At 43.0% G+C, this 18442-nt stretch overlaps 1 protein-coding gene across 1 annotated transcript in view; it reads right to left on the reverse strand.

Moving 5' to 3' along the window:
- FGGY (FGGY carbohydrate kinase domain containing) overlaps window positions 1-18442 on the reverse strand; it is a 152501-nt gene that overhangs the window by 25230 nt on the left and 108829 nt on the right. The window contains exons 13-14 of the mRNA XM_082228764.1: window positions 13199-13319; window positions 8508-8602 (exon numbers count right to left, since the gene is read on the reverse strand). Coding sequence (XP_082084890.1) covers window positions 8508-8602; window positions 13199-13319 — 216 coding nt within the window. The remainder of the gene's footprint in view (window positions 1-8507; window positions 8603-13198; window positions 13320-18442) is intronic.

Consider the following 18442-nt stretch of genomic DNA (forward strand, 5'->3'; position numbering starts at 1 on the left):
TTAAAGATGGAAAGAAGATAAAAGTCCCTACCAGAGAAGAATGGCAAATTAAATTGTTGGACTATGCCAAAATGGCAAAATACAGTGGTACCTCAGGTTAAGTACTTAATTCGTTCTGGAGGTCCGTTCTTAACCTGAAACTGTTCTTAACCTGAAGCACCACTTTGGCTAATGGGGCCTCCTGCTGCCGCACTGCCAGAGCACGATTTCTGTTCTCATCCTGAAGCAAAGTTCTTAACCTGAGGTACTATTCCTGGGTTAGCGGAATCTGTAAGCTGAAGCGTATGTAACCTGAGGTACCATTGTAGACTGGAAAGCTCAAGAACCAAGAAGAACCAAAACTTCAACAAAGAATGGGGAAATTTTTAAAATTTATCTTGGAGACCACTGTAAGCAGATGAAAACATTAATAGGTTTGCAATAACACTTGTAATGTAGCAAGTATTATGGAGATAATGGAGTAATATAAAATATGGACTATTGAAAAAGATGCAGTAGAAAAGGTTTAACAATAGGACCCATGGAGGGGAAGGTGGGAAGTCCAGAGACTCAGAGGAATCTTCAACTGCTGATGTGTGGTTGTATTGTTATAATTTTATATTTGTAAAATCAAATAAAAATTATTTTTTAAAAAAGGAAAACGCCAGTGTTACAACAGCGTTTCCTTATGCAGAAAACCATTGACTGTGGTTGTCATACAGGCTTGTAGTCACTTATCTTTAAGCATCCCATGTCCCCTAGTCTAGTCACTGTTATCAGACATGGGCTCGTGGGTGTGATTTCTTCAGGAAACACTAATGTTACACCCGTTTTCCCTGCAGCAAACATATAATGTGATTTCAAAGGGCACCGTGTTTCAGATTGGGGTGCTAGTTACTTTTCATGGGGTTCAACAACACCACACAGGCAGGATGAATAGTGAAGGAATAAAGCATTAGGGTCAAGGAGAGGAAGAGCAAATGCAGGCACTGGGCATGGATGCATTCAGTCCTCACTGTGTTACAGATATTCATGTGGGAGGTACTTTCTTTGAAATGTTGCTCCATATGTAGAGCTAGCACATTTGGGAAAAGGCACTTGGCTTTGTCTGACAGGTGGACTTTGCAAGTGCGTGGAAATTCTCTCGGAGTGCTTTTATAACAATGGTGGTCCACATACCTCTGATTCAGGCTGAACCATGTGCCCTACTCATCATATAACCAGCAGTAAGGCTGAAAACCTAAAGTGTCTGTGCTTATAAAGATGTTCTGTTGCAACAGTGAGCATTACTTTTAAGTAAATGTGCTTAGGATTTGAATGAGTTTTTTTGCTACTTGTTTGGTCAGCATCTTGTTGCTACATATGAGTCCCAGTCCAAGAGGGCCTTGTCTCAAAACCAGGAAAGATTAAAATACATGTTTTTTAAAACAACAACACCTCTAAGCTAAGCTCAAATAAAACAAAATATACTTGGAATTGATGTGCCTCCATTACGGCTTGCAGAATACTGAGCAAACAGTTGGCACAGGGGTGTCATTGTTAAATAACAATAATGGCAGGATGACCTCCAACCCCTACTGAACCCTTACATGTTAAAAAAATGCAGTAAATGGATATCTGTAGCATTTTCCAATGATTTTATAGCCTGCTCAGTCCATAACTATTAAATGGTAAGTAATAAATTCAAAAATGTGCCTGTGTTAAAAACAAGCAAACCCAAACACCCCAGAAATAACAAGCAGATAAGTCAGAGTGAACTCCAACTGCCAATACCAAAAGTGTAATTTCAATGATACCATTTTTATGAGAGTTGCGCATTTAACCATCTACTTTGAAGACTTTCAATAGTCTCCACTGGTTTGCCCCATGTGAGTAGGCAGCACCAAACATCTTTTATCACACAGTTGCTTTTCAGGCATAATGCTAGTCAATGGCTTTGTACAGTGTTTACAAGAAGCAACTCTCAAGGCACAAGTGCTCCCCTCTCACCTCGGGCACAGTGACGAAATGGAAACTGGAAGCTTCCACTTGCACATTTAAACTCACCGTGTACAAACCCAGGGAAACTCTGTTTAAACTTAGTTTAAGAAAGCCAGGTTCAAACCACGGGCTGTGATCCCGACTTGCTCACTAACCACAATTCAAACTAACCCAAGTTCTTCAGAGTTTGAGTGTGATGATAAACTTTGATTAGCACAGAAGTAGAGCTGGTAAAAAAATTCTAAGTTTACCTCTGAAACTTGAAGTTGTCCCTTCACTGCAAAAAACAACAACAACAACAACAACAAAAACAAAACAGGGAGTGGCCATTTTGGCTGGTGGGAACCCAACCTACTCTTTGCCAATTGGCACTAGAGGTTTGTGTTTTCCTTTAAAAAACTACAACTACTTTTTGATGCCAGCGCCTCTGAGGACAGTAGGCTGCACTCCTTCACCTTTCCTCATGTGTCCCCTCTAATGCTTAAATTGGTGCCTTAAACTGAAGCAGAAGCAGTCTGTCAGAGCCCACCACCACTGCCCTCTGGAATGGCAACATTAAGTTGTGTATGTGTATGCTTATTTGTGTTCGTGTGTAATACCATAAAATGTAATGATAAACTTAACTTTAAAACAGAGTAAAATGAAGTCGGTCCTTCCATTGGCTATTGGTTTATATATTACAATGCATGAAATCCAAACCTAATGCCTCCCATCATTTCTTGGCTGTGTTCTTCACATTAACTCCAGAGTGCCTGGTGAGTAAATGTGGGGCTTCTCCCCTCTCCTTCTTGGCAACAAAAGACAGAAATGGGAACCTCAAATCACTCCTTAACCTTAAGGGCCTCTGCCTAACCTGAAATGGCAAAGTGAACCAGGGCTACATAACTCAGGAGGAAACGTCTTCAGGTTATTATTTGCAGACTGGGCTGGTGCTTTGGATACAGCCCTATTTTACAATGGAAGCAGATGCTTCTGTTTGCCATATAACTGTGCCAGAGCAGTGAGGAGTACATGACCCTAAAGCTTGTGCAGGTACCACTAAACCATAGCTTACTATTACAGCTGAATTGGGCTACAGGAAAAAGTAGAAATCTGGCTGTAAATGTGCCATGTGGGGGTAATGTGCAGGTTTGCAGCATGCAAGAATGGTTAGTCCTTCCCTCCCTGGTTTCCATCTCCTGAAAACTGACCACACACATACAATAATTAAGCTTAGAGAAAAGGTCCCTTTCACATAAATGGGACTAATTGCCATGCACATTTCACAGCATGCAGGGAAAGCAGGGTTAGCCCCTCTCCCACTATCCCCGTGGCAATTATGCTTGGGGGGGGGGAGGCCCAAGCTGAAGTGAATGCAATTAATTCTTCTTTATAGGCACTGATTACTGTTGCACTGCACTTTATAGTCTGGGACAACTGTGACCCACTGTTACAGCCTGCAGCTTTTGCTTAGACAAGTTTTTATCTATTAATTGCTATAGGTATAAAATGGCTACAAATCATGCAGCGCAACAACTAACAAAACACTACTGTACAGCACGTACCAATCTGGTAATACATCAAGTGCATGACAGCACCTAACATAGATGACATAGCATTTTGACGGAAACACTTTCGAGCTGGGGGACGTGTCGGCAGGGTTCTTTCAATTTTGCCCCTGATTCACTTGCTTAGGGGAGAAACCAGCATGACAGAATGTTGCCGAGCCTAACAAATTAGGGGTGACCTGCAAACTGCTTTTGCTCAAGAAGAACAGGGATAAAATATCTTTCTTTCTTCTCTGGTGGTGCTACCAGAGCACAGCCGTAAGTAAAGCAAAGCAAGCACTCAGCAAGAGAGATGGGCAACAGATGTCAACCCGTATCGTATGTCAGGTAAACAGCAATGGCACATGAGGCTAATGATCTGAACCTGCTTGTGAGAACATCACGCTATCCTAAAGCCATGCTGAATCTGTAAATTGTAGGGACCTCCCATCACGCCTCCAGGTCAGTTGCTCCAGCAGACAAGGAATTGCTCATCCAATACCAGCACAAAGGAAAACCATATATCTAAAAACAACAAAAAACCCTCCTACAGAGCCCCATTAACACTGATGTGAGAGCTGAAATATATATGGCTAAAACTACAATGTTATATGAAAGGAAATGTCTATTTGCATACACACGTGGGGGAGCTGCAGATAAATCCCATCCGCTTGGTGCACGTATCGCTATTACATTTACAGAACCAAAGCACACTTTTTCATGTGTGTACAAATGCACACGTGTGATAAAAAAAACACTGAATTAGATGAATCTACAATGGATGCACCAACACAGGTATTACAACCATACTGCAGAGGGGTCACTTTTAGAGCTCAAGTCATGTTATGAGTTTCTATTTTCTTGAAGAAACACCCTGAAAGAAATAGCAGCTTTTTTAAGATACCCCCTAGGAAAGAGGACGGATAATACCACTTCCTCGCCTTCTTTCAAGTTCCCTGTCAAGGCAATAGTTTTTGAGGAATTTAAGAAGAGTCTGCTGGCGGCGAATCCAAGCACTTTTGAGATCTTGATTCTTGATGAACAATTAGAGAAGCAGAGGTTCCTTTAATATCATGTCAAGATGTGAGCTACCAGAAGAATAAACCATTTTACGATAAGGACAAGGTAGAATACAGGAAACAAATTAGTATCATTGTCAGAAATGTTTCTCATCTTTATTATTAGAAAACAGTTCTCCCTGGCAAATCTGTTGCCAGACAAACCAGAAAACAAAGAACTTGATATGGAAACCAACAGGTGCATCAAAATAGCTGCCAGCAAAGGATGCACTAGTTCTACCTTGTGCCATTACAACGTCAGCTGGCCTCACTTAGGAAATCCTGAGTTTTGCGCTAAGTTATGAAAATGGTCCCTATGTCCATACTGAGGCTGCTTTTTGTGATGTGTGCATTCACTTCCCCCATTTGGTCCCTAGGTAAAAAGAATGGCTTCTGCTTCTGTGGTGAAGGGTATTGACCAAATTAGTAAAAAGAAACCCAGAGTATCTATCCAGAGCATTAAGGGAAAAAGAAAGCACTTGTTCTTATCCAAAATGTTCTTAGTTAACTCTGTTTTAAATTATAGCCTGACAATGCAAGTGTGAACTTAGCCCAGTTCTTGGCAAATAATGAAACAAGGTGATTAGGGCATCTTAACCTAGTTCTGCCTGCCAACACGACTTTTCAGAACCTGATCTCTCTCGTCTTTGCCCAACAACAGCCCCATGATTAAAGAAATAGAAATTAAGATACGCCTTGACACTCTGAGAGACTTTCAGTAAGAGATGCATTAACAGCAAGCCAACAAAATGATTAATTAACTTTTCTTTTTCATTATTATGTTTACACAAGATGATTACAGCAACTAATTAGGAATTTATCCTGGTTTATATAAGAGTTTTTTAGTTGTTGTTTTTTATGAGATGAGTGTAGGAGACTTTGACTGATTCAATAGACACAAGTCTATTGTTTCTGTGGTTCTTCCAACGTGGTCTACTAAGCTATTAAAACATGGTGCCTACCTCTTCCTCCTCTTTAAAGGTATACAGTCAAACAAAAGAAAAGAACAGTAGGGGTGGCTACAGATCAGGAGAACTGCTTGGTCCTCTGGAAAAGTAATGGCAGCCTTGGGTTCATGTATCCTCATGATAACAAGGCTGTTAAATTTGCAGGAAAGTCTCAGTTTTGGAAGCATTTCAACAAACAGCAGCTTGCTTGGTGAAGCTGAAAATTCAGTGCAGAAAGCCACCCACCGTGAGAGGGGTCCTTCCACTCACTCAGCTGTCAGGGGACGTTCCGTATGCACAACCTGTTGTGCGAATAGCACTGCCTGATACTGAAGCACAAAGGCGCAATACCTACTTGTTTGCCTGAGCATCCAAACCTCTTTATAGCCTAGCCAAATTGCCATTGTCATTAAACATCTTTCCAGAGGGGAAAGCTATTATTAAAATTAACTCTTTTGAACTGCAGTTAATGACTTAATAGATAAGTTGACTTAATGACTTAATAGATAAGTTGTTGTTAAGAGGCGTGCCAAAAGTTCACAGTGAGGGGGGAGGGGAAGGTCTACCACTGCAGGACCGGTACTTCCACCAGCTTTTGGAAGGAACGCTACCAATCTGCAATCAGCTTGCTCAAACTCCGTGCTCTCTTCCTCTAATTTTCTGTCTCAACAAGTTCAAGGATTCCAGGAAATTACTATCAGTATCTCTTATTCCCTGTACACAGCTCTCTAAATTCTAAGTAAGCAAAGTCCGCTTTAGGAAATCAAGATGAAAAGAAAGCTGGCTATTAGCTTGCATAAATGCAACTGAACTGATTTAATGCACAGTAGAAAAATAAACGGCTTGGTTTGTTTTTTTATAAAACAATAATAATCCTAACCCCAAATATATAAACTCTGTCCAAAAAAGTTAATTACGGTGAAGAATAAAACTGGGCTACTGCCAAATAAGACAGGGTCTTGTTCTTTCCCCCGACATTTTCACTTGTATACTGTATATTAGAATTGTAGGAGTGGATTGCTTTGCAAAAGCAGGAGCTGGCTCTTTGGCAGCTAAACTGAGGGTGGAGCTACAGGTTCATTTCCACACTTCCAGTGCGCCTTTCAAGCACATCCACAGAACCCTGCTGCCTGTGGATAAGCAAAGGGCACAAGAATGGCGCTTGAATCTTTAGCCTCACCCACTGCTTTCCTCCTCCAACAAACACTCTCTCCCTGCTGCCCACCTCCAGCAAGGGATCCAGGTCTGTTTCTATCTGAGAGCCAGTGTGGTGTAGTGGTTAAGAGCGGTAGTCACGTAATCTGGGGAACCGGGTTCGCGTCTCCGCTCCTCCACATGCAGCTGCTGGGTGACCTTGGGCCAGTCACACTTCTCTGAAGTCTCTCAGCCCCACTCACCTCACAGAGTGTTTGTTGTGGGGGAGGAAGGGAAAGGAGAATGTTAGCCGCTTTGAGACTCCTTAAAGGGAGTGGAAGGCGGGATATCAAATCCAAAATCACGGACATGGACCTGGGACCTGAGCAGGAGGAAAGCAACTGCTTGTGGGGAGGAGCTGAAGGAAGAAAATGATGGATAAGGAAAGAGTTAAGAGAAGGGAAATTGTAGACCTCCAGAGCTGCTTAGCCAAGCAGCAGCAACAAATAAGTCTTGAAGAAACATAGTGGAGCTGGAGCATGCAATTCCATTCTGAAGATCCCACTGAAATGTATATCATCATCCAGCTGTTTGGTAAAAGAAGCCATAGAGGAATGATCACCAATTCAGGCCATTTAATGCCCATTATCAGTCATCAGTTGTAGAGAAATGAGTTGGGGAATTTTTTGCTCATATTCCAACTCACTCTCAGCCCACGTTCTCCACCTGAAAATATGAGGTATTGTCACTGAAACACAGGACAGGCTACTCTTATTTAAGAACCAACTGGGAAAAGATTTTTGGGAATGCGGCTGCAAAGCGCTTTCTTCACCAATTATTATATAAAACATAACTGCCAATCCTTGACATGCTGAGTGGAATAAAGTGTTCAGCATCCAGGGTGTGTCAAGTATTTCTGTTGAGCAACAAGACACCTGCATTGTGCTATGCAGGTCACAATCTGTCTGTTTTATTGCATTTCTGGAAAATGAATGAGAAGGCATTCCCATGAAGGGAAGACTTGGAGAAATGAAAAGAATAATATACGGCCAAACATTTGCTCAGGAAGGATTTTCTTCTCTTCTCCGGAAACTAAGAGATAATCCAGAGATTAAGGAAGGAGAGATTTTGGTCCCCTCACCCTCCCCGGGGCGTTTTGCACGTGTGGGTGTGCATCAGTGAAGAGACACATCGTTTTCATTCCCCTTTGCTACAACATTGCTTGTGGCGCAGATATGGTGGCAAGAGATAAGAAAAAGAAGGCTTCCCAAAGTCTTTGAAAAGCAGCCATATGGAGACCAGATGTCCAAGGTAGTTCTTCCTCGGCAAAATTACCCAACGGTGGAGTTTTAATATTCTAGTTAAAGCCTGGGTTTTATATCCACATATAGAAATGTGCCTAATTAGATAGCATACTTTACTGTAACAATTTTTTTTAGAGCAGTGTGAAATTCAAGCGAGTGGGTGGGCAAATACCCTGGGGCCAGACTCACCATTTTTACAGCAAAAAGGGCCAGTTCCATCTTAATTCACCCATTACCATCCTGTTATACTGTTTCCCTTTGGAGGAGGATGAGTGGAATGGAGTAGAAATGGAAAGGGCATGATAGGCTGGCTGGTGTCCTGAACAGGAGCATTCCACACCGTGACAGTTTGCTGCAGGTCCCAGCTGTAGTAAACTAATGTAATTGTTTGAGACCCATCTCCTTATTAAACCTAACCAGGCCAAGCTGGTTAATAGACCTATGGATGAAAGCGTTGGGCTTTGTGAAGAACAGAGCCTACCATTCCTCCCCACCCAGTCTAAATTATAATGTAGGCAAGGCCAAGCAGAAAAGTGCAGAGTTTAAGCTTTAATATCCAGACTTCCTCTGATTACATACCTGCAGAGAAGCAAAATCTTTAGAAGCACAGGCTCCGAGAATAGCAGCGCCCGTCAAAACAGACTCCACCTCGTGGGCCAGTACAACAGGCATGCCTAGACAAAAACAACACACATCTGTTAAAATGCTCAAAGTGGGGGCGGCGTGAAGACGATTAAAAGCAAAAAAACCAGCTGGAGGATTATTATCTGCATACCCTCTGTTGACACGGTCGCCTGTGTGATTGCACTGGCACTTGGGTGGATCTATAAGGTACTTGGGACGCAGGTGGCGCTGTGGGTTAAACCACAGAGCCTAGGACGTGCCGAACAGAAGGTCGGCGGTTCGAATCCCTGTGACAGGGTGAGCTCCCGTTGCTGGGACCCTGCTCCTGCCAACCTAGCAGTTTGAAAGCACGTCAAAGTGCAAGTAGATAAATAGGCACCACTCTGGCGGGAAGGTAAAGCGGCGTTTTCGTGCGCTGCTCTTTTTCGCCAGAAGCGGCTTAGTCATGCTGGCCACATGACCCGGAAGCTGCACTCCGGCTCCCTTGGCAAATAAAGGCAGATGAGCGCCGCAACCCCAGAGTCAGCCATGACCTAATGGTCATGACCTAATGGTCAGGGGTCCCTTTACCTTTATAAGGTAAGTAAAGGTAAAGGTACCCCTGCCCGAACGGGCCAGTCTTGACAGACTCTGGGGTTTGTGCGCCCATCTCACATTTATTGGCCGGGGGCCAGCGCTGTCCGAAGACACTTCCGGGTCACGTGGCCAGCGTGACAACGCTGCTCTGGCGAGCCAGAGCCGCACACGGAACGCCGTTTACCTTCCCGCTGGTAAGCGGTACCTATTTATCTACTTGCCCCCGGGGGTGCTTTCGAACTGCTAGGTGGGCAGGCGCTGGGACCGAGCAGCGGGAGCGCATCCCGCCGCGGGGATTCGAACCGCCGACCTTTCGATCGGCAAGCCCTAGGCGCTGAGGCTTTAGCCCGCAGCGCCACCCGCGTCCCCCTTTATAAGGTACTTGGGTACTTGGGGGCATTTTCTGTGGTTGCAGAGACATGAGTGTCCTTTCAGGTTTTAGCTATGCACCATGCCAGTGTATAGAAAAATAGGAGCTGCCAGTTTGCCAAGACAGTGACAAGGAACCAGAGAAGATGACATGGAAACTTTAAAAAGAAAGACACAGGCTGGTTCTCACATGACCCCGTGAGATGTCCCTAGTCATACAGATGTCTGGAGGACAGAGCTGCACTCATGTTCTGCCTATGGTCTTCCCATGGGCATCCTATCAACCACTTTGAGAACAGAATGCTGGACTAGAGGGGTCTTTGGTCTGATCCTGCAGGCCTCTTCTTACGTTGAGCAAGAAAGAAGAACTTAACTTTCCTGCTGCCCAGGAATTCTCCCCCAACCTCCCACTCGGGGTGATTTTGCTCCCAGCTAGTTCTGACATTGGAAAGCAGTGTGACCCTAGACAGTGCGTGGATGAAATATGGAGGTTCTCAGTGGCAAAAATGTTTTGACACAGAAACTTGTTTAAACTTATCAGAGAGCTAAATTAAGAACTGAGTTTACAGCTGGCACGTTTGAAATGTACTTTGAAACTTGGCTGCTTGTGTTGCTACTCTGCAAGTGCCTTCACAATGAATGCATTCATCTTAACATCTGAACAATATGAATCTGAGGCTTTTAAGTGGTCTATGAAATTATCTATTGGTAGCCTGCATAATTGGCTAATGGGAGCTTGCATTTAACAGTAATATATTCAGAATTTTCCTGGAAGAATAGGGGATTGATACAGGAATGTTAACTATTTTATCGGATAGATTTTAATGAGGGCAAGAGAACCCGGAGCATTCTAGTCAGATGAACTCTGACATCCCCCGTCAGTCACAGTTCCTACAAACAGGAAAAATTCCAAGGCCGCAGAAAGGCCTCTTTGTCCTATATTGTACATGGCCATTAGATACAGTCAAAGAACCTTGGTTTAAAATTTAATCAGAATTATCTATTAATAGAGCTTTAATTTTAGACATCAGAAAGCAGCTCTCAATTCCAAGGCTATTTGAATTAGATAAGGAAAGGTGTGGACTTGATAAAATCTTGTTTGACTAATAGAAAGCACCACTGTGGCAATAGTCTGTTGCGTACATCCAGCCTAGGTCAAGACCTTGTGTCATTTGGTTCACCTTTTCTGCTTTTGTGAAATGTAATTACATAATGCTGATCTCCATCTTTCTTCCTGCATCAAGGTAGGAAGTCTGGTTTGATGTTCAAGTGATGCAAATCTCCCTGCTAAATAGCTAGAATCCAAGATTTAAACTTGATCTAAACCACATTGGCTCTTCTTAAGAAGGGGGCAAGGGGGGGGGGAAGAGGGGAAAAAAAGAATCTATATGGTTCATAGTTTTGTTTTTTCTCTCAAAACTGTAGAACAAAGGAAAGATGTTTTCCGCAGGTTAAAAACATATGATAACAGCATAATGGATGTTTAAAAAATAGCCCTGGATAAAGGCTGGGTTTATCCTAATTTGGGACATGTTCTTCTTACAAACACTTAACTTCCTATAAGGATTTTTGTCATGCATCCCCTAAAGTAGGGCACATTGCATTTTATTAAGCAGTTTCTGCTGGTTAAAATGTGCAAAGTTTGAGTCTCAAAAAGTGCCGAAAGCTTGCAAATCAATTAACATTGGCGTAAAATAAAGGCACCCCCTTACAAACCTACTGCCGCAGATTTGACGCACTCAAACCAATGGTATTAACTGACAATTGATGAAACTTCACAGATTTATTTTCAACCTATATATATGAGCTTGCTGGATCATGCCAACAGCCCATCAAATCCAGCATCCTCTTCTTACAGTGACCAACCAGAGGCTTGTGAGAAACCTGCAAGCAGGACAAGAACACAAGAGGAGTCTCCCCTCCTGTGGTTTCCAGCAACTGCTATTCAGAAGCATTACTGTCTTCAATTGTGAAGTCACAGCACAACCATCACCGCTAGTAACTGTCAATACTCCATGAATTGGTCTAATCCAGGCTTCCTCAACCTTGGCCCTCCAGATGTTTTGAGACTACAATTCCCATCATCCCTGACCACTGGTCCTGCTGGCTAGGGATCAAGGGAGTTGTTGGCCAAAAACATCTGGAGGGCCGAGGTTGAGGAAGCCTGCTCTAATCCACTTTTGAAGTTAGCTAGGTTGATGGTCACCACTGTCTCCTGTGGGAGTGAGTTTATCAATGGGCTCTGTGAAGTACTTTCCATGACCCACTTTCTGAATGTTCCATCTCACTCACCTTTTCTCTAAACTAAAAGGTTCCAAATGTTGCAACCTTCCTTCATAGAGGAGTTGCTCAAGCCCTTGATAATTCTGGTTCTCCTTTTCAGAACCTCCAGAAACATCTCTTACACACAACCACTGCTCCTTGGCAACACCTATTCATATCAATGTGGGGTTATGTTGGAGAACATTCTGACGGGTTGGACTAAATATTTTCATACTGACTATATATTTTCTGTGTAAATTATTCTAATGAGGCACAGATGGACAATGGTTTGTAAAGTTATTAATAGGACTATAGCATTTTATTTATAAAACCTTCACAGCTGATCATACTGAAAGCCAGGACTGAAGAACATCAGGTCAGGTGGCCAAATGTGGCCCACCAAGCTCTATTATTATTATTATTATTATTATTATTATTATTATTATTATTAATTTCTATTCTGCCCTTCATGCGAAGATTACAGAGCAGTTTATGATAGAAAAACACAAAAATACACGCCATAATAACAAACAAAAACAATACACCCCCAGTTTTAAAAGCCATAGATTGCTTAATTAGCCAAAGGCCTGGGAGAAAAGGAATGTTTTTGCCCAGTGCTGCCCTAAAGATATTTAACAAAGTCACCAGGCAAGCCTCCCTGGGGAGACTATTCCACAAACTGGGAACCACAGTAGAAAAGGCCCTTTCTTGTGTTACCACCCTTCAGACTTCTCATAGAAGAGGCACACAAAGAAGAGCCTCAGAAGATCATCTCATGGTCTGGGTCGGTTCATATGGAGAGAGGCAGCCCTTGAGGTATTGCGTTCCTGAGCCGTTTAAGGCTTTGTAGATCAAAACCAGCACTTTGAATCAGGCCTGGAAACTAACTGGCAGCCACTGCGGTTGGGCCAGGATTGGCGTGATATGCTCAAACCATATTGTTCCGGTGAGCATCCTGGCTGCTAACTTCTGCTCCCGCTGAAGTTTCTGAACCGTGAGGCTGCCCCACATATAACGTGTCACAGTAATCTAAATTTCTTTTTCTGCTCGTTTCCATTTTCCAGGCCGCATCCACCCTGCAAAGACCATACCCACCAGTGGCCCTTCTTGCCCCTCAAATGCTTTTGCCTAGCAGGAAGGGATCCAGAAACTCCAACAGTGTCTCTTGCTTGTCTGGACAGAGAGCAGAGATGGCTGTGGGCATCTGTATATAAACTAAGGTGCTGTAGACAGATAAAATTTGCATTCATTGCTCCACCCACTTTAGCTCTGGCCCTGCCTACCACTGGCATGTGGCCCTGGGAAGGCTGCCCAGAGGAGAATGCAGCCTTTGTACTGAACAGAGTTCCCCACTCGTGCTATAGGCCTGTGTGTTCTCTTCCCCCTTAACAATGACAAGGTAGTAGATCCTGTTCCTTAACCGTATCCTCAAAACTTACCTGTGATGTCTGCATGCATCTGCACAAAGAGAGGGTTCTTGCTCAGCCCACCGCACATGAACAGAGTGTTGACATCGTGCCCTGCAGCTTGCATTGTTTCCACAATATGCCTTGTTCCCAGCTTGAGTGTGAAGAGAAAATAGAGAAACAACAACTAAGAAAAGAGGCTACAAGAAAAACAGCTGCTTAAAGAGTTGGGTTGTTGGCTGTTAGCGTTGAAGAAAGGTAGAAAAACATGCAAAACACCTAGAAAAGATAATGGCTACAGCCGGATGTTGTGATTAACCATGCTTTATCGTGACAAGAATGAGCTCAGGTGAGTCTTGGACTCACACACTCTTCCCTTTTCTCCTCTGGTTCACATGCCAGGATGTGATCGGATGCTTCTGCATCTGATTTCAATTAAGCACAGTTTAGTGCTACAGCGCAAACCTAAACCATGGTTAAATTTTATCTGTTGTTTACTGAAGCAAGCTAGCTTCATAACCCCATTTTTTCCCTGCTGACTGATACAATAAACTGTGGTTAATCAATAATGGAAATGAACACCTCTGAACTCTACCTTATTATAGTGTTGGGAGGGTGCAGCATTCAGACCAGAGGTTCACATAGGCTTGTGCACATCATGGTAAATGACACTTTATCATGTTCTGAAAGCAGCCAATGAGAACCAGTTCCAGTGACTCTGTATTAGTGAGCTTCCTGGTTTTTTCAGATTAAACTTCATATCCCCTAATCTTTCATGGTGAAATTCACAATGGAACAACCACATGCAGTACTTCTCCCATGACTGGCATCAGGCTTTGGACAAACACATACACAAGATTCTTTATGTAGCAAACAATTATTGATCCCCATAGCTCGTGGTGGTGATGATGGCACATGTAGAAACAGCTACAGTGGTACCTCGGGTTAAGAACTTATTTTGTTCTGGAGGTCCGTTCTTAACCTGAAACTGTTCTTAACCTGAAGCACCACTTTAGCTAATGGGGCCTCCTGCTGCTGCCACTGCCGCCGCGTGATTTCTGTTCTCATCCTGAAGCAAAGTTCTTAACCCGAGGTACTATATCTGGGTTAGCAGAGTCTGTAACCTGAAGCTTCTGTAACCTGAAGCATCTGTAACCCGAGGTACCACTGTATTTAAAAAAGGAAACTGAGGGAGGTTTCTACCCACTTCTCTTACTCCTGATAGCTAAACAGAACCTCCATATTCAAAGCCAAAATGCCACTGAAAACCAGGTGCTGGGGACAAACAAGAAGGGTATGACCATTACTTCCATGCCTTGTTCATGAGTTTTCTGGGAATTTATATATGTGTACCATTCAAGATAGAAGCTGGACAGTGGTCTTTTTTTATTTTTTGGGTAGACAAGTGATTTTCAGACTGATCTAGAGACATGCAAGTTACCCATTGAAGAAATAATTGATAGTACAGGGAAGAAGATTTATTTCACTGAGTGCCCCCACCCAAGCAGGGAACTGTTGAAAGCACCAGAAGCACAATTGCAGGCAAACAGTCTTCTGCCTTTTAGGAACCTTTTGATCAGAGCCATAACCACACATGGAACTGTGAGTTGCTGGGGCAATCTCTGCTTGGAAGCCCACTCTACTGATAGATCATATGTCACTGGCTTTGGTATTTTTCTACTCTTTTAACAAAGAACACCCACTTGCTGTTCACAGAAATAGAACTGCAGAGATTCACCTTGGCACTTGCTCACCATCGTTTTTGTGACATTTAATATACATCTAAGGCTCACAAAATTCAAGATCAGACAAACATTACTGAAAATATGCGAGTACTCAACAAAAGCCCATGCTGCCTTCTTTTTCATAACAGGAGACTGTGGATCTAGATATAAGGCAAATTAAGCCATGGAAGGATCAACTAAACTAATAAAAAATGTTACTGTGACATCCCATGTGTAAAAAACAGGGAATTACATTTCAAGATATAGTGGTGATGCCAACCAAATTCTGGTTTTTCTTCTTCCAGGATTCATTTAAGAATAGAATAGAATAGAATAGAATAGAATAGAATAGAATAGAATAGAATAGTACTGTATCCAAGAAAGTTGTCCCTTTCACGTAGACACCAAAAATCTGCTCTGGGGGTTCTGCTCAACCCTCCAGAGCATATGGGAGGATGGAGGAAGGGGAGAAGGAGGGAAGTTCTGTTGCACAAGGGTAAGTCCTTGCATGTACGGCACAACTTCATTGGTAATAACACTTAATATTTGGTCAGTTGTCCAGAGACAACCACTGCTGTATAAATGAACCAGGAATACATGAGTTTCTCATGTCAGCTATAGATGTTATTTGACAAACACAGTTGTTGCATGAACACTGGTGTTACTCTGTTACTTTAACTGCTAAGTTTAAACCCAACATTTAGGACTGAAGAAAGCAAAAGCGTCAAAAGCAAAACCTCTGCTAAATCTACCCCTTGCCAGACCCAAACAGTAAGGAATTCCCTCAGCTTTTATGCCGAAACTCTTTTGAAGCGTGGCCAAAGTTTACGGGAAGCTTTACAATTGACAGAAAATGTTTCTTCAGACCCAGACTGGTTATTTAAGAAGGGGAAAGCGAGTTAAGCTTCAGCTGTTTATTATGGCAGGATTGTGTTTCAAGGGTATTTTGGTTTAAGATAGGTAGTTTTGGCAAACTGTAGCAACTATAAGCTCAGCTAATGAAATCCATAACATCTTTACTGACACTTAAGATGAGTGCTTTAAGCCAGAGGGCCTCAATTTCGATTATGGAAATAATAAGCTTTTTAATATATTTTTTAAATCTTGCCTTGAGAATACGAGTATAATTGGCCTGAACAGAAAGTTTCACGTGATCACCTCAATGATATCCTTTTCCTATCTCCACAATCCACATTTATGAAAGTCTAGAGTATTCTCCTGAATGTCAACATAGACACAAATGACCACATATACATATCCTGCCATGGTTCCCTCCTTTGACTTGCAAAGACATTTTTCAGCAGCAGCATCTACCTCTCAGGCACCTGATGTCAGGTAAAGCCATAGGTACGAAGCAGCAACTGAAAGCATTGCGATTGCTCTCCCAATCATCTCTTTGCAAACATGGTTTCCAATTGGCACAGTTTAAATTTGGCACCAAATGCAAGCTGTGCTGCTTTAAGTCCAGGCCAGACCACTTGGGAGCCGACAGGAGTTCCCAAACGGGGCCATTCCCTGCCAAAACCAGTGGAGCTTGTCTCCAGCGATGATTTTAAATTTAGCACTGAATACAAACCCTACTAGAATTGATTCCAATTATGAGCTTGGGATTGGAAACCCCCAGTGCAGCCAGTGCCAGCAAGGCTTACATTCAAAGCAAATTTAAACAGCACCAAATGCAATCCCTGCTGCCAAAGGACCATTGGAACTACAGTGGTACCTCAGCTTAAGAACTTAATTTGTTCCGGAGATGCGTTCTTAACCTGAAACTGTTCTTAACCTGAAGCACCACTTTAGCTAATGGGGCCTCAGGCTGCCACAGCACGATTTCTGTTCTCATCCTGAAGCAAAGTTCTTAACCCGAGGTACTATTTCTGGGTTAGCGGAGTCTGTAACCTGAAGCATCTGCAATCCGAGATACCACGGTACATGGCTTAGCACACACTCCTGCTTCATCTCTTAGAATTGCATAGGTATTGCATAGAGCATTGTTTAAATTTGGCACCAATTGCAAGCCCCTCTGTCTTCCTAGCTTTCAGGTGGTTGACAGGTAGGCAGGTCCATGATGGGATGACCACTTTTGGATCTGGCACACCAGATCAAAGTGATCCTCAAGCCTGCATGATTCCCTACCTCTGGGCTCAGCCAGGGTTTATTTAGCAAACTACAAACTATGAATTGTTCCATTGAAGATCAAACAAATCATGTCATGTTTAATGATGACTACCTTGAAAAACTTCAGAGCATCAATTCCCCCCCCACTGGGTGGCACTGAGGTGGTGGCCCCACTGGCAATCGCCTCAGAGAGCCATGTGAAAATGGCATCTTTCCAAAACTGATGTGCAAATCTCTCCTGTATCCAGAGAACTATAAGCAGTACAACCTTCTCATCCAATCAGGTTTTTGCCCTTCTTCTGTGGCATGGCATTTGAACAGAGCTGAAGGATGCTATGGATTGGGTAACCTGTGATTCCTTCTCAGGCAAGAAGGGGGCTGTGTCAAAATACATTTGTGGGCCATATCATTTGTGTCTCTACTGCTGACAGAAACATTTGTTAGCTTATGGGCTGTGCTGGGAAATGGAAAGCTTGGGAAGCAAGAAGTCAAAACTACCACTATGGGTCTGGCAAGCCTGCCTCAAAACAAAATAAGGCAGGGATGGAAACTGGATTTGGCCAGTAGGCCAGATCTGTAATTTCCCTCCTCTCCGCAGGTCAACTTTTGAGAAGTGGGCAGAAAAAGTTAAAAGGGGATCCCTGTAACCTTGGAACAGCTGACTGACAGTACAGCGAGCCCCTGTGAAGGCAAGTGCCCAGCACCAATCCAGTTTGCCATGAATCCAGTTTGCTGTAACAGCCAATCAGCTGATCCACTGTTTTATAGGGAGTCCCCTTGAAGGCAAGCTCCTTGCACCATTGGGACTCCCTGAGCGGCACTGACAGGGAACCCCACTTCCAAATGAACAATTGGAATTACACTCCATATGGTTTGTATGCGTCCTTTGTTTGTAGCTGTGCCAATACTTGCCCCATGCCAGATATCACATAGGACATCAAGTGTGGCACAGGTGGTCTTGGTTTGTGGGGAACGGTCTCGTGGGCCCATCCCAGGACTAATTAGGCCTGCAGGCCAAACGTTCTCCAGTGCCAATGTATAAAAACTCCAGGTCAGCAAGGGCAGGGATTATGGTTTCTGGGTTTGTAAATACAGAACTGAGAGTTCAGCGCACCATGTGGATTGTAAATCAGGTGTTTGCACAGGAGGTGCTAATTATGCTGTAGCCATGAATTGCAAATTGTAGGCAATCTTATGGGTAGAACTGAACTTTGATTGAAAGCTCATTGACTTTTTTCTCCCCCCAGGGACTGTATTTCTGTACTGTATGGAGCTTGAACAATTTAAAATACAACATTAAAAACAATTTAAAACAATTTAATGTTCTTCAAAGAAGACGCTCTAAAAACTATTCTTACAATTATCTGGGGGAGAAATTGTTTCCCTTAGAAATGAAGCCATTTCAATGCTGAACTAAGTTAATTTGACATAGGCATAG

The sequence above is a fragment of the Podarcis vaucheri genome, assembly GCF_965113315.1.
Source record: "Podarcis vaucheri genome assembly, chromosome: 6".
Classification (NCBI taxonomy): domain Eukaryota; kingdom Metazoa; phylum Chordata; class Lepidosauria; order Squamata; family Lacertidae; genus Podarcis; species Podarcis vaucheri.